This window comes from Zalophus californianus, chromosome 16, assembly GCF_009762305.2.
Source record: "Zalophus californianus isolate mZalCal1 chromosome 16, mZalCal1.pri.v2, whole genome shotgun sequence".
Lineage (NCBI taxonomy): Eukaryota > Metazoa > Chordata > Mammalia > Carnivora > Otariidae > Zalophus > Zalophus californianus.
In genome coordinates this window covers 47,208,679-47,222,663 of record NC_045610.1, presented here as the reverse complement: position 1 = coordinate 47,222,663, position 13,985 = coordinate 47,208,679, and the positions used below count along the sequence as shown (strand labels likewise).

General features: G+C 59.0%; 1 protein-coding gene across 11 annotated transcripts; it reads left to right on the top strand.

The window, feature by feature from the left end:
- Positions 1-295: 295 nt before the first annotated feature.
- On the top strand, positions 296-13,720 carry LOC113939887 (cytochrome b561). 11 transcript variants are annotated; one of them, XM_035724436.1, is made up of 7 exons: positions 3,865-4,088; positions 4,672-4,816; positions 9,277-9,491; positions 10,456-10,554; positions 10,849-10,952; positions 11,416-11,573; positions 11,805-13,720. In XM_035724436.1, the coding sequence occupies exons 3-7, from the start codon at positions 9,287-9,289 to the stop codon at positions 11,995-11,997; spliced, it is 759 nt and encodes a 252-aa protein (XP_035580329.1). In that variant the 5' UTR covers positions 3,865-4,088; positions 4,672-4,816; positions 9,277-9,286; the 3' UTR covers positions 11,998-13,720. The 11 variants fall into 11 exon arrangements, with proteins under 11 accessions (XP_035580333.1, XP_035580330.1, XP_035580332.1 ...); XM_035724433.1 differs by having other exon boundaries at positions 9,274-9,491; XM_035724440.1 differs by lacking the exons at positions 3,865-4,088; positions 4,672-4,816 and adding an exon at positions 296-419.
- Positions 13,721-13,985: the final 265 nt, after the last annotated feature.

Sequence of the window (13,985 nt, the reverse complement as noted above, 5' to 3'; positions counted from 1 at the left end):
CCATGGGCTTGAGAGTATGTCTCTCTGTAAGGGGGGAATTAGATCCCCAAGGCCCCCCTTGGTCAGGGTCCTTCAGGAGCCTTTGGCCACTGCCCATGGGAAGCCCACGGTGTGGAAGATAGGGGGAGGGGGAGCGACACCCTGGGGAGGGGTGTCTCTTTTACAACTCCAGGGGAGGAAACCCCATTTCCCTCCTACCCTCAGGCTCTCGGTGAGACTTGCCAGGCATCTGACAGGAAAGAACCTTTTGTTCTGAGCTTGTAAGAAGTCTGAGCTGGACTTGTTATCTACCCACAGCATTTCCTGGATAGGGGACTGCGGTAGGGGCTGGCCCCAGCCTTGGCCTTGGCATCCTCCTCTTGGCTGTTGGGACAGGGGAGGCTGCCGCTGGCAAGGTCTAGGCCTCCACGAGCCGGCTGGTGAGAACTGGTATTTATCCTTAGGCTGGTTTGCCTGGGGGGTGGGTAGTCAGTCTCAGACAAGGCCCCCTGAGAAAGGGGCGCAAAAAAGAAGTCACCTAGTTGTGTGTGTCTGTGTGTGTGTTGGGGAGGTGGTACCGGGGAAGGGGTGAGTCCAGCCTTCCCCTCCAGTGACATCTCCCTCGGGGCCAGGAGGGAGGGGATGTGTCCCCCAGGGCTGCGGGAGTTGCAGCGTGGCCCCAGGCCCGGGCCGTGCCTGACACCTAGTGGCCACCTGAGCCCGAGGCGGGGCGAGGGGAAGGGGTAAGAAGGTAGGAGGGAAGCGGGGGAGGGGGAGGGGGAGGAGGAGGGGGGAGGGCGTGGAGGGACTCAGGAAGCGCGGAGCACAGGCACAGGCCCAGGCCCGGCGGCTGCTCTCTGGGCGGGCAGCCCCTCCCCTCGGCGCCCGGGCTCCGTCCCCGTCCCCGTTCCCGTCCCGGCTCCCGGTCCCCGCCCCGCAGCCCATCCCCCCAGCAGCGACCGCGGCCTCCGCGTCAGGCCTGGGCAGGAGGCCCCCACACCCACGGGGTCGCAGACCCTCTTGCGTCCCTGAACGCGCCCCGGGTCGCGAGGCCCGGATTTCGAAGGTTACCCGAGCTCGGGTCCAGAAGGCCGGGGTCGCGGTGGCCGCGGCTGTCGCCCCTCAGCGCCCCGCGCCGCAGCCTCTGTCGCGCGGCGTCAAGGTCTGGGCCCGGGATCCGGCGGGTCCCCATCCCGAGAACCGGGCACCAGTGGGCGCCGCGCCCTGCCCCGAGTGACAGGACGCGCGGGGGGCACTTCCGGCGCCCCCTGCCCTCCGCGTGACCCTCGCCGCGCCGCCCGCCTCGCGCCCCACCCGCGGCCGCCGCCCTGTCGTCATGGCCACGCCGTAGCTCGGCTCGGGGCGCGGCCGGCGGAACCGGCTGAGCAGCCGGGGAGCGGCGCGGGGAGCTCGCCGGCCCGTGCGCGGTGCGGCGCTGCGCGGCGGGGACGAGCTCCGGGCCCGGCGCCCGGCCAGGTAGGCGGCCCGGGCGGGTGGCTGCGAGCCGAGCCCCCGCGCGGAGCCGGGGAGGGGTCCAGGTGTGCTCGCAGCGGCCGCCCCCCCCCCCCCCCCGCCCCGAGCAGCCGCGAGCCTTTCCCCAACCCCTCACCTGCCACCACACCTGCCCCTCGCCTCACCTGCTCCTGAGCCCCACGGAGCAGGGCCAGAGGTGAGAGAGCAGGCCGCGCGCCCTGGGTCAGCCTCCGTGCCAGCCTGCGGAAGTTAGACTGGAACGCCAGGTGACCTCACGTTTATCCAGGGGCTCACGCCTGATATTCTGCCATATTCTAGAAACAAGGTAGGGTAGATGTGGATCAACCAACGTTTGCCACGACTGTTCTTTTGAAACCTGAAACCAAGACTGGCCGAATTGCTTTGCTGGTGGCGGGGCCTTCCTCAACCTGCCTTTCTGGCCTCTTGGTGAAACATATCTGGCCAGGAGAGTCTTTCCTTGTTCTGGAACATCCGCAGCTTCTTGGCGTGAGGGTAGGAATCCCTCGTTTGGGAAACCCTGGCTCGTGGGCTTGGCCCTGGTGGGCCCTGAGCTGTGGGCACAGGGGTTGCAGAACTGAGCCGAGGGAGGGGTCCACTGCTGCCTTTGACGCCTGGATAATGGCAGGGCCATCTCCCCTCTCTGCCTGCTCTTTCCCCCAGGGTGCCGCACAGAAAGGGATCCCTGTGGACCCTACCCCCAGTCTTTCTCCTTGAGGTTGCCCCTCTCCTCTCATACACCCTTACTTGGCAGTCTTTGAGGAATTTCTAAGTCTCATTAAATGTAGCTCCATCTCAGGACAGCTGGATTCTGTTCCTTTGTTTTCATAGCAAATGAAGAAATGCCAAAGCTTTGCCACCTTCTCTTAGATACCTTGATTTGTCTTGTGACATTGGATTTGAGAGAGAAAATACAGAAAGAACTTGTAAATGCCAAGGTGAGACCCACATAGAGAAAGGGTGCTGCAAACCCCCACCCAGCCACCGCGCTGTGCAGGAGGAGCCTCCCAGACTGGGAGGTGGGACCATCCCCTGCCTGCCCCACAGCTTCCCAGCCCTGGCCACCTTTCCTTGGCTGGCAGAGCTTGGCTTCTGCCAATATGGAGTGGTGCAGTAGCACCAGAGGCATTGGTGGAGGAATCTGCCCCAGATCCAGGGGTTTCTGCCCGGCGGGGGACTGAGAGTGGACAGAAGAGGAGTGTGGGTTTATGGGAGGGGGTAGTGCTGTCTGCTGCCTTCTGGCTCTTTGTGGCCCCAAACCTCTTACGTCAACAACTTCTGATGTGTGACTCTTCCCAAGGTGCTATTAGGACCAGATTTCGTTCTTATTAGATTGTTATCTGAATGCCTACCATGGGGCAGGCACTTTGCTAGGCACCAGTACATATTTATCCTGCTTAATTTTTGCTAGGCCAGTGAGTAGTAAGGTGGGACTCAATATCCCCTATCTTGTGGATGAGGAAGCAGACTCAGAGAGGGGACCTGGCTTGACCAGGAGCACACAGTCATAAACAGTGGGGCTTGCTCTAAAATCACATCTGTTTGACCAGAGCTGCATTCATGGGTCCCAGGCACTTTTGCCTTGCTGGGACCCTTCTTCCATTACAAATAATAACAATAAAAAACAAAACAAACCTATATTTTACAACTGTGTTGGTATAAAGGCAAATATAACCCAGGCTGGATTAAAAATTAAAACATTTTCTTCAACACTGAATTTGTTTTTCCTCCTGATTTTAGCAGAAATCATAAGAGTTTTTGTGGGTCCCTACAAGTATTGGGAGCCCTGGCGCCAAGCCCGCTGTATCCTAATGGAGAACCAGGCTCAGTGTTGACGTCAAGCTTTGCTTTCTTCCCTCGGGCTTCTTGGGCCTGCCTGACAGCTCAACCTTCATTTTGCCTTTTCTTCCATCACATTCTAGGACATTCTAGGGCAATTGAGTTGTCCCTCCCGGCACTCACCCATCAAGAAAAGCTCGAACGTCCGTCCCCAATATAATCTTCTCTAACCCAATTTTAAAACCGCGCTGTGGACAAGGAGGGCCGTGGCCAGGCCAGGCTGCCTGCTTCCGGGCTCTAGGACAGGGGCAGTGTCTGGTCCCCATAATGAGATTAGGCCTGGTGGCCTTTTAATGAAACCGTGGACATGGGGAGGGAGAGTGATTCTCAGCACGTTCAGGCCCTGCGGGTAGCTCCTGTCCCTATTAGATTGCATTAAGTGGAGTCTGACTGCAAGTGGGGGGGGGCGGAGTGGGGGTGGTGTGTGACTGTCTCAGCCCAAAGTTCCAGAAGCTGCCAGAATTGTCACCCCCATCCCGCGCTCTGACAGGAAGGAGGGTGGTTGTGGAAGGGGCTGTAAGAGCCTCCTCTGCTTCTAAGACTCTGGTCTGCTAGGCGGAGGAGAACTTTGGGGTGGAGAATGGCTGCTTCCAGGCCCTTGATGCTGCTACCCGCACTTCTGCTCCGGGAACAAAGGAGGCCCAGGAACCACCAGCGTTCTGGGGGGCCAGCCCGACTGGGAAGGCAGAGAGAGCGTTGTCACTGTCTGGATTGGGAACCGAAAGAGCATGATTCAAAGGCATCTGCTTACTAGGGAGTGACTCTCAACTGATTTCCAGGTTTGCACAAACAAAATGTGTTTGTGGGTGGGTCAGATTCCAACCAGAGTCAGTGCAATGTGTTCTCTCTCCAGCGTTGGAAGCGGGCCCTCCTTGCACAAAGATAGGTTGTCCTTGATGTTGAACCGGATAAGCCGTTGTTGAAGGAATCTTTCAGTTCATGTTCTGTAAAGCACAGAACCACTCACTACTTTGTCTTTTTTGTGAATCTGGATTTTTTACCCTTGGAGCTTATTGATTGTGAGGTCACCTGGAGGCAAGGCACGGGCCTGCCTGAGTCAGGATGGTCTTGCTTGGTGTGAGTTTTCTTGCATCCCTCAGAGTTGGACTTAAATCACCTTCAAACTGCAAGGAGGAGTGGAGGAGACAGCTTGGGCCTTCATAGTTCCAAAGGTCATTCTTTATCTATGGCTTCCTCCTGGATGCTGCATCACCCAGATGCCTAGTTCCCCACACAGATGGGGCAGGGGAGCTGCCTTGGGAACAGTTGACGGGAAAATCTCATGGATCTGCTGGTTCGCCCTCCTGCCACCCCTTCTCTCTTAACTGCCTGTTTCGATCCTGCCTCCTTTTCTCCCAGCAGAGCCCACAGGGGACACCAGTGCTTGATGTAGTGATGTGCTTAAACTGCCTTAGCAGCCTGGTTTCCTGAGAGGTGAGGGACACAGGAGGACTGGCGTGGGACAGGGAGAGACTTCTTGGTGCTCTGGTTCAAAGTGACTTCTCTGGTAAGCTGCATTCAGATCCTTGATTGCCTTCAGCTCCACCCTCCATGCTGCGCAGAGCCACGCCTTCACCCGACAACCAACAGCTCGGGGCGTGCCACCTCACTGTATTAAAGCAGGCAGAAACTGTCTTCCGTGTGGATAGTGGCAAGTGCCCTTGGAGGCCTGAGTTGCACTTTCGGCTTGAATTCTTACTACCCTTTACTAAAAAAAAAAAAATCCACATCTGCTCTGCAACTTGTCTGCAAACTTCTCGAAGGCAGGGATCACGTCTTAGCTGTATAGCTCCAGCATCTTGCAGTATCGCCAGCATACAGCAGGTGCTCAATGAACAAATGCGTTGAGCTATTTGCAGGTGATAGTTTGGGGCATGTCATGTATCCTCTTTGAGCCCCAATTTCCTCATCCATTAAATTGGGACAACAGTCTTATTATCCTAGCAGTATCCTGGAGGTTAAGTGAGAGAAGGCTGAGTACAGAGGAGGGGCTTGCAGTCAGCTGTGAGGCCCCCTGTCCTTCCAGCACACACAGGCAGGCCTCTCAGCTCCATTGTGGTGGGGTGCAAACAGCACTAGGGGTCTGACTTCCTGGGAAATTCAGGATGTGAATTTACAGTGCAGAACGTTCAAGCCCCCTGTTCAGTCGTTTGGCTACTCCAAAGTGCGTTTCCTTTTCAGCACCACCAACTTCTTCAGTTCTCAGCGGACACCGACTGGGTGTCCTGCAAGTTAACTCCGTCCTAACACCGTTTACCTGGAGATAGTGTCAAAACCCACAGGCTAAAGGCTCCGTCCCACAAGACTGTCCCTCACTTTGGATGCTAGTCGCAAATCCAGATTGGCCCCTGGGCTTCTGCCCCACCTGCTGTGGATGAGAAGTTCCCACGGCCTTCTCCTCGGGTTCAATTAATTTGCTAGAGCAGCTCACAGAACTCAGTGAAACATTTTACTTACTAGATTTATTATAAAAGGATATGACTCAGGAACTGGCAGATGGAAGAGGAACGTTAGGGTGAGGTCCCGAAGGGTCCTGAACGCAGGAGCTCCTATCCCCAGGGAACTAGGGTAGCCATCCTACCAGAAGCTTCTTTTGGATTTTACTGGAGGCTTCATGACTGGGACAGTTTTGATCAGATCATTGGCCATTGGTGATGGAACTCAAATCTCCAGGCCCTCTCCCCTCCCTAGAGGTTAAGAGGTGGAACGGAGGGGGTCCAGCCGTCAATCACATGGTTGGTTCCCCTGGCAACCAGCCCCCGCCCACAGGTTATCTAAGGGCTCATTAACAAAAGACAGCTTTCTGGCTTTCTTGGGAAATTCCAAGGGTTTTAGGAGCTCCATCCTATATACTTCTTCTTGTAAGTCACAACCTCACAGCTCTGCAGAGAACCTCGCTCTGATTTCTGCCTGTTTCAGTAGGAGACTGGCTGGCCTGGCCACAGAGTAGCTCCGAGATCCAGGAGTGACAATTCCTTTGCTGCCCTGAGCTCCCACTGCCATCGTTGGTCATTCTGCTTAGCAGGAGGGAGCTGTGGCAGGTCCACCAGCAGCAGAGCACGTCCCTTCTGTTCTTTCTCATTCAGAGCTAATCAGGTTCTGACTGCGCCCCGGGCGTTCAGGGGATGAATTTAATAAAGGGGAGGAGGACCAAGAACAAGTGACCCAAGGACAGCATCTGTTTGGTAGATCTTTCCGGTTAGAGTCGGTGCAAGGGAACAGGTCCTTGAGGAGACCCAAGGAAGAGCCGGACGCCTCCCCTGCCTTGCCCGAGCTACAGGGCAGGTGAGCAGAGGGGCGCAGGCGAGCTTCACAGGAGGCAGACGGCCAACAGGATAAGGTAAGCCCCAAGCCAGGAGGGGCTGGAGATGAAGAAAAAGCCCGGTTCAGGTCATGGGCAGACAGATGGAGGGGAGAGTGAGGGGAGGAGATGGAGGAGGGGGTGCGAGTGGCGTGGCGGAGAGCAGGCAGTGAGGTGCGGGGAGTGTGAGGCAGAGGGTGGTGTGAGGGGAAGTCTCAGAAGTCAGTCTCCTCTGAGTGGATTTGGTGAGAAAACCCGGGGCCACAGATGAAAACTGAGTTAGGATCATGTTACAGAGGTGGCATTTCACCAGCAGACCATGGGCCCTGTTTGTGCAGGGTGGGGCGACAGGAGATGGGGAGCTGGCCTTGTCCCTGTCCCTGGCAGGGGTTCAGAGATTGGGGCAGAAGCTCCATGCCCTGGCTGGGGTGGTGGCAATGAGGATGGCCAGGAGGGAGGTGATGGCGGGGGGCCCAAGGGAGATCCTCCAGGATTCAGTGGCCCGTCTCCACTGACCTCTCCACAGATGTCAGCGCCAGGACCAGGAGGGCAGCCACTTCGGCCATGTGCGAGGTCAGGAGAGGACTTGGCTATGACAGGCAGATGAGCTGATTTTGGATGTGCTGAGTTTGGAGTGTTTGTAGGATGTCGGTAGAGGTGTATAGTGGGTAGTTAGAAATGGGGTATTTGGGGGAGAGCATGGAACTGGCCCTCGATTTAGGAGTTACCTGTGCAAAGGGGACATATATGGACAGAGACAAGAGTTTCAGAAATAGGGGTTGTTGTCTGCCAGGCCCTCTGGAAACAGGGGTTGCTACCTGCCGTGGGAATGTGTTTGGAAAATGACTTTATAAAATGTCAAAAACCTAAAAGAGAACATAGGCTTGCTGCAGGGTTCTGTTTCTCCAGTCAGGAATTAATCAGACACACGCGCAAAGATGATCACAGAGTGTGGTTTATTTAGTGAAAAACTGGGAGCTAGCTAAACGCTGAACAACAGGGGTTGGGGCTTGGTTAAAGCATGAAACAGCCTTACCGTGCAATCCTGTGATGTCGTTGAAACTATGGCATAGATGGATATTCGTTGACATGAAAAGATAGGCATGACCTACTGTGAAGTCAAAACGGGTTAGAAATCGGTATGTTTCTATAAAATAATGTAAATGTTTCTAGAAAAAAGGGATGTGAGGACACACATGAAAATGCTGATTACTTGTAATTTTTTCCTAATCTGTATTTTACTGTAGGGAGTGTGTATTAGTAACACTCCCGACTGTCCCCGACTTTTAATGGTGAAGTTGCCAACATTTGTTGGATATGGCAGAGAGAAGTGGGGGGTAAAAAGAGCCCCCCCCCCATTACTAGTAGAAGACCAGGCTGACCGGACACGAGTTCTTGCGCAGTACAGGGTAGAGACAGAGCACGTGCGGCCGTGAGCGGGGGACCCAGAAGCCTGTTAGGCCGTGTCTCTGCTCAGCTGTCATTCTCTGGGATGTTTCCAGCGCTGCGAGGAGAGGCCAGGACTGGGGAGGAGGAGAGCCCCCTTCTGTGGGCACAGGACGCCCCAGCACCAAGGCAAGGCGGGTGGAGGCCATCTTTGTTCCTGCCGGGGCTGCCTCTCCCAGGCCTGGGCTCTGGGTCTGGAGGACCAGCCGATTCAGGGCGAAGTGGGCAAGAAAGCCGTTCTGACCCTGAGGGAGGCTACCATGGGGGCGGCCTGGGCGGAGGAGCCAGGAAATGCGCTCACCACACACACACATGCACGCACACGCACACACGCGCGCACGCACGCACGCACGCACGCACGCAGCCCCTGAGCAAGCCTTCCCAGACCTCCAGCAGCCGTTTTCTTCTCGGTCGCACGGGTCGGTGGTAACTCCCTGCTTTACGGCCTCCACAGGCCCGCCGGGAGCTAAGTGTCCCGTATGAAGCACGCCATGAGCCCCGAACGGCGACGTGCTCTTCCCTGTGGGTCTCATTTCTGGTGCCTTCAGTTTTGGAGACATCCCGTGAGCAGGAGTGCAGACCGGCCTGCCCTAAACGTGGGGTGGGGGGGGGGAGAGGAGGCAGCAGGGGGGCAGGCTGCTGGGCTGCCCCTGCTCCCCATGTGTGTCGGGTGAGGCGGGGTCCGAGTACATCCTTCTACAAGCAGGGGGCCTGCTGTGGGGCCGCGCCCAGGCCCATGGGGAGGGCAGGACCCCCCCCCCTTCACCTCGGGCTGCAGGCTTGCACACTGCGTGCGGGGCGCGGGGGGGGGGGTCTCCTCACCGGATGTCCTTAGGACCCACCTGGGGACAAACCGTGAGGAAGCCTGTTCCTTCAAGGGATTTCTTCTCTTCTCTGTACGTCATCTGTGAAGCCCCCCTGAGAAAACCCAGGTCCTCGTGAAACAATGTAAAGCCAGGCGCGGGGCCCCCCTGCTCCCACCAGAATTTGGAGGACCTTCCCTTGCACCCTCCTTGCATCTCTTCCAGGGGTCCGGCCTGTCTCTTGGGGAAGCAGGGCACCTCTGCCGACCGCTCTAGAGACTTGGGGTGGCTGGCTTTAGCACAGGGGCCGGGGGTGGTGGGCGGAGAGGGTGGGGGCTTGGGGTTGGCCTCGCGAGCCCAGGGCTGTGTCCTGGGGAGGTGCGGGCTGCTCTGAGCTCTCTGTCTTTCCTCCAGCAGCTGCCTCAGCATGGAGAGTCGGGCCGGCCTGGCAGCCGCCCCCAGAGCACTGCCTTACTACGTGGCTTTCTCCCAGCTGCTGGGCCTGACTGTGGTGGCCACGACGGGGGCTTGGCTCGGTCTGTACAGGGGCGGCATCGCCTGGGAGGGCGCCCTGCAGTTTAACGCGCATCCCCTCTGCATGGTCATAGGCCTGATCTTCCTGCAGGGAGATGGTGAGTCCTGCCCTTGCACCTGGAGCTGCTCCTGAGAGAGGCGGTTTGCAGAAATACTCTCATTCCGGAGGTCTCTTGCAGTTAGACATGTCTAAGATTCCAGAAAAGACAGGAAGGAAGCTGGCTTGGAGCCTGGGGACACCAGGCATCCAAATCCAGGGACCTGAGGTGTGGGGGTGGCAACTCCTTTCCTACTTGTCCTGGTCTTTCGACAAGGAGCATCCAAGGGTGTGTGCTGCTTAGAGTAGGCAGCCCAGGGTTTGGACTGTGAGCTGAGGCCGGCTTCTGTGGGGTGGTTTCATAGTGGGAGAAAGAGGGTGAGTGTGTGTGTGCGCGCGCGCGTGCACATGTGCCGGGGGGACGTTGGACTTGGCAGAGCTTAAGTCCCTCTCTGAGGTAGGAGTGAGGCCATGCTTGGCCCCCACCCTGCCTTCCGTGGCCGCCTCCTCTGCTAACAAGTCTGGATGTGGATCTGTTGGGCCCATTCTTCCTAGAGGTGGTCCTGGTGACAGCCACTCCTGAGAGGCATTCCCCGTGCCACCTGGCTCTGGCTCAGCCCAATGACGGGGGGTTAGCTTGGGAACCACGGGTTCCCCGTTTAGGGAGTCTGCTTGCCAAAGGTAGTGAGTATCTGCTCAGGCTTCCATACTGGACTATTTGAGGATCATCACAACTGAGAGGTGAACGCAAGCTTGGTGACACCTCAGCGTGAGTGCACGATGAACCTGCAGCACAGCCTGGAATACACAAGACGCTTGACAAGAGAGCAATCATGGGGGCGTTGCTAGGGCACACATACCCGAGGGCCCCTGCCGGGCCCCACAGAGCCTTGTTTTCTCTCCCGCTGGCTGTGGCTGTGGGACCTTGACAAGCCCTTCCTTCAGATCACCTCCCCCAGCCACGGGGTGTCACCTTGGTGCGGGTGGCAGGCCGGCCTCACGTTCCCTTTCTTGCTCCCCATAAGCCCTGCTGGTTTACCGGGTCTTCAGGAATGAGCCCAGACGCACCACCAAAGTCCTGCACGGGCTGCTACACGTCTTTGCGTTCATCATCGCCCTGGTGGGTGAGTTCCCGGGCACAGCTCACCCTTTCCCGCCTCTGCTTCGGCCCTTGGGGAAGTAGCTGTAGGATACCTCTGGTCTCCACTCCAGTTCTGCTCCGGGCCCCTCCCCGCCCCTCCTCCCCCGTCCAGGCATCACCGGCTGGGACACTGGGTGCTGGCAGCCATCAAGTCGGGACCGGATCCCAGAAGTCTCAGCGAGTCAGGTTTCCCCTGGGTCACCTCCCCGGCCCCCTTCCCGGCAGCCCTGTCCTCATGCGGCTCCCCCCCCCCCCCCCCCCCCCCCCCCCGGCCCAGGCATGGTGGCGGTGTTCGACTACCACCGGGAGCAGGGCTACGCAGACCTGTACAGCCTACACAGCTGGTGCGGCATCCTCGGGTTCGTTCTCTACTTCGTGCAGGTGAGGCGTTGGCCCCACGGCGTGGGGGGTGGCGGGGGGACACGGGTGCCCCACACGGGCGCCCCACAAGGGCCCATTTTCCGGGGCACGTGCCTGAAAGTGGAGGAGGCTGGGGGCTGCTTTCAGACTCTGAAATGGGTGCAAAAGCCAGGACTTTCCAGGCCAGGGTGCCTCAGAGCCAGGCTCCCTTCCAGCTGACGCGGCACATCTGTTTGGCCACAGGCCCAGGTCTCCGAGCATGCGAGCCCGCTGAACTGAGCCCAGGCCTGGGGCGCGGGGGCCAGGACCTTTCCCCTGAGGGCTTACTGCCCCCACCCCCCAGCAGCTCTTAGGGTGAAGGAGGCCAGACGGGTGGATGGGGGGGTCCCAGACTGCGTGTGGACGCGGCCCGCTTGGGGTGTCCTCGGGCCGGTCGCACGGAGGGCCAGCTCAGTCTCCGGCCGCACCCCGCCTTTCCTCGCAGTGGCTCGTGGGCTTTAGCCTCTTCCTGTTCCCCGGAGCTGCGTTTTCGCTGCGGAGCCGATACCGCCCACAGCACATCTTCTTTGGCGCCGCCATCTTCCTCCTGTCTGTGGGCACAGCCCTGCTGGGCCTGAAGGAGGCGCTGTTGTTTAAGCTCGGGTGAGTGTCCCAGGCCACCATGGGCGGCAGAGAGCGAGCCCTGCCCTCGGCTCCTCAGGGACCTCTGCCTTCCCGCTTTTGGTGGTTAGTGAAGCAGTGGTTTTCCTCTCCGGGAGGGAGACGGATGGGGCTGGGGTTGGAGCACCAGGCCATTTGTCTGGCCTGGGTGCGAATGGCATTTGACGGTGACCCCGTGGGTGGTTCCCCCCCCCCCCCCCCGCAACCCTGCAGGGCCAGGTACAGCACATTTGAGGCCGAGGGTGTCCTGGCCAACGTGCTGGGCTTGCTGCTGGTCGGCTTCGGGGGGACTGTGCTCTACATCTTGACTCGCCCTGACTGGAAGCGGCCACCCCAGGCGGAAGAACAAGCTCTCTCCATGGACTTCAAGACGCTGACAGAAGGCGACAGCCCCAGCTCCCAGTGACGGCCTGCCCTTGTCCCGCGGGGAGGGCCTGGCTGTGGCTGGCCTCAGTTCTGGGGGGTTTGGATAGGCGTCTTTCCCACGCTCTGTCGAGGCTGTCTTTAGGCTCAGCGGCTCCTGGGAGGGCTGGGCAGTGTGGTTAGGGAGCGTGGGGGCAGCGTTCCCCTTGGAGCGCTCATTTCTGGGGTGTAGGGCTTGGCTTTCTCTGCTTTCCCTCCTTGTTGCTGCTTTAGAGTCCTGTTAGTCATGCACAGACCCCTGCCCCTGTTGTCATCATCACCCCCTCAAATCGAGCAGCTTTGGGTCGGGTTTTGGGTGGTCAGTCCTCATTACAAAAGCACAGATCCTTCAAGAAGACGTAGAGTGGCTCGCTCCTCTTGAGGCAGCGGATGCTGGGCCGAGTCCAGGGGCTGCAAAGAGCACAAAGCTGTGGGAGAAACTGGGGCTTAGTGACAGGCCTGGCAAGGCTGAGACTTGCTTTGTGTAACACTGAATTCAAACCAGGAGTCTCGCTAGTCTGAACAACACGTGGTGAGAAGGGGGCCCGGCCTTGGCAGGGAGCAAGTGATATTATGTATGAACTATGTCGGTGTTCAGAGCAGTGTTCCCCAGGAGCGGGGAGGGACTGGCCCCGGGGAAGCTGCGGAGATGGGGCTTTGGGCCAGCCCCAGGCCGGCCCTGCTGGGAGAGGGACGGGCCATGGGCCCGAGACTAATGGTACTTGGCGGCTGAGGGCCACAGAGAGAGCAGGAGATGGGGCCCTGTGGAGGCGCGCTGTGGCCGGGTGGGTCTACTCGTGTTGAGGCCCGCCCGCCAGTTGCCTCCGGGGTCCCCGCCCTCCCCAGCTGCTCTGGCTAGGACCTGAGGCCGGGGAGGGCGGGGGGGGGGGGGGCTGCAGCCTTGCTTTGTTTTGAAGTGGAAAGCTGCGGCTGCCGCGCCCCCCCCCCCCCCCCCCCACCGCTTCCAGCGCCAAAGGCAGGGCTGCCGGCCTCTGTGCAGGAGGAAGGCCTCAGCCTCCTCCCCGGGCCCGCTGTGTGGGCAGCAGCTGGGGCCGAGGCTCCCGGCTGCGCACGTGTGCTCCATGTGCCCCACTCGCTCTTGGGCTTCGGCCTGGAAGCGACGTAATCAGAGCATTGACCTTGTGCTTCTTGGACCTGGTGAATGCTCTCTCCTTGTTTACCTCGTGTTCTGGGCTTTGAGGAACATGACACAGTTTGAGACAGACACCGTTTCCTTAAATGAAGAAATGCAGGAGATTTCCGGGCCTGACCACTGCTTTTGACAGTTGTCTTTTCCTCACGTCAGTGCTGCCTTAGAGAAAGGGGCTGGCCCCCGCTCGTGCTCTGCTCCTGCTCGGGTTTCTAACACGCGCCTTGGGCCTTGGGCCCTTGGCACAGTGGCGCCCCCCTCTCGCTGCAGCTTGCCTGGGGCGGCCGGGTGTCCGCCGGTGACACTGCGCTGTGTGTCTAGCGCCCCGGCCGTTCTTCCACCTCCCAAGGTACAATTGTGCATCTCCCTGGCCAGGACGCCACAGAGAGGGACGGAACCTTGGATTGGTGGTAAAAATCTGTAAACCGGTCTGTTTGCCCAAGTGGCTGTCGGATGATTCTGGAGGCCCCTGAAAACTGCCCCGCGGTGGTTTATTTTACTTTGCCTGTGGTCAGTCCTCTGTGAAGTACATTGTAGCGTGGGTGCAATAGATGGTTCAATAAATGTCTACCGCAGACCTCGGGCCTGTTAGCCTCACTTGCTGTGGCGACAAAAGGGGCCGCTGCTCCCAGCAGAGTCAGACACTCAGGTCAGTTCTGGGCTCACACCCCTGGCTGGGTGCAGGGGGCAAAGTGAGGGGTGCTGTCGCGCCACAGGCTGGTTGAGGGCCCGCGGGCTGTTCGGGCTCTGCACCCAGTGGGGGAGACCGCCTTCTCCCAGCCCAGAGAGTGGTCTGGAGGGTGGAGGCCAATAAGGGCTTTGGCCAGTTCTCCCCAGTAGTC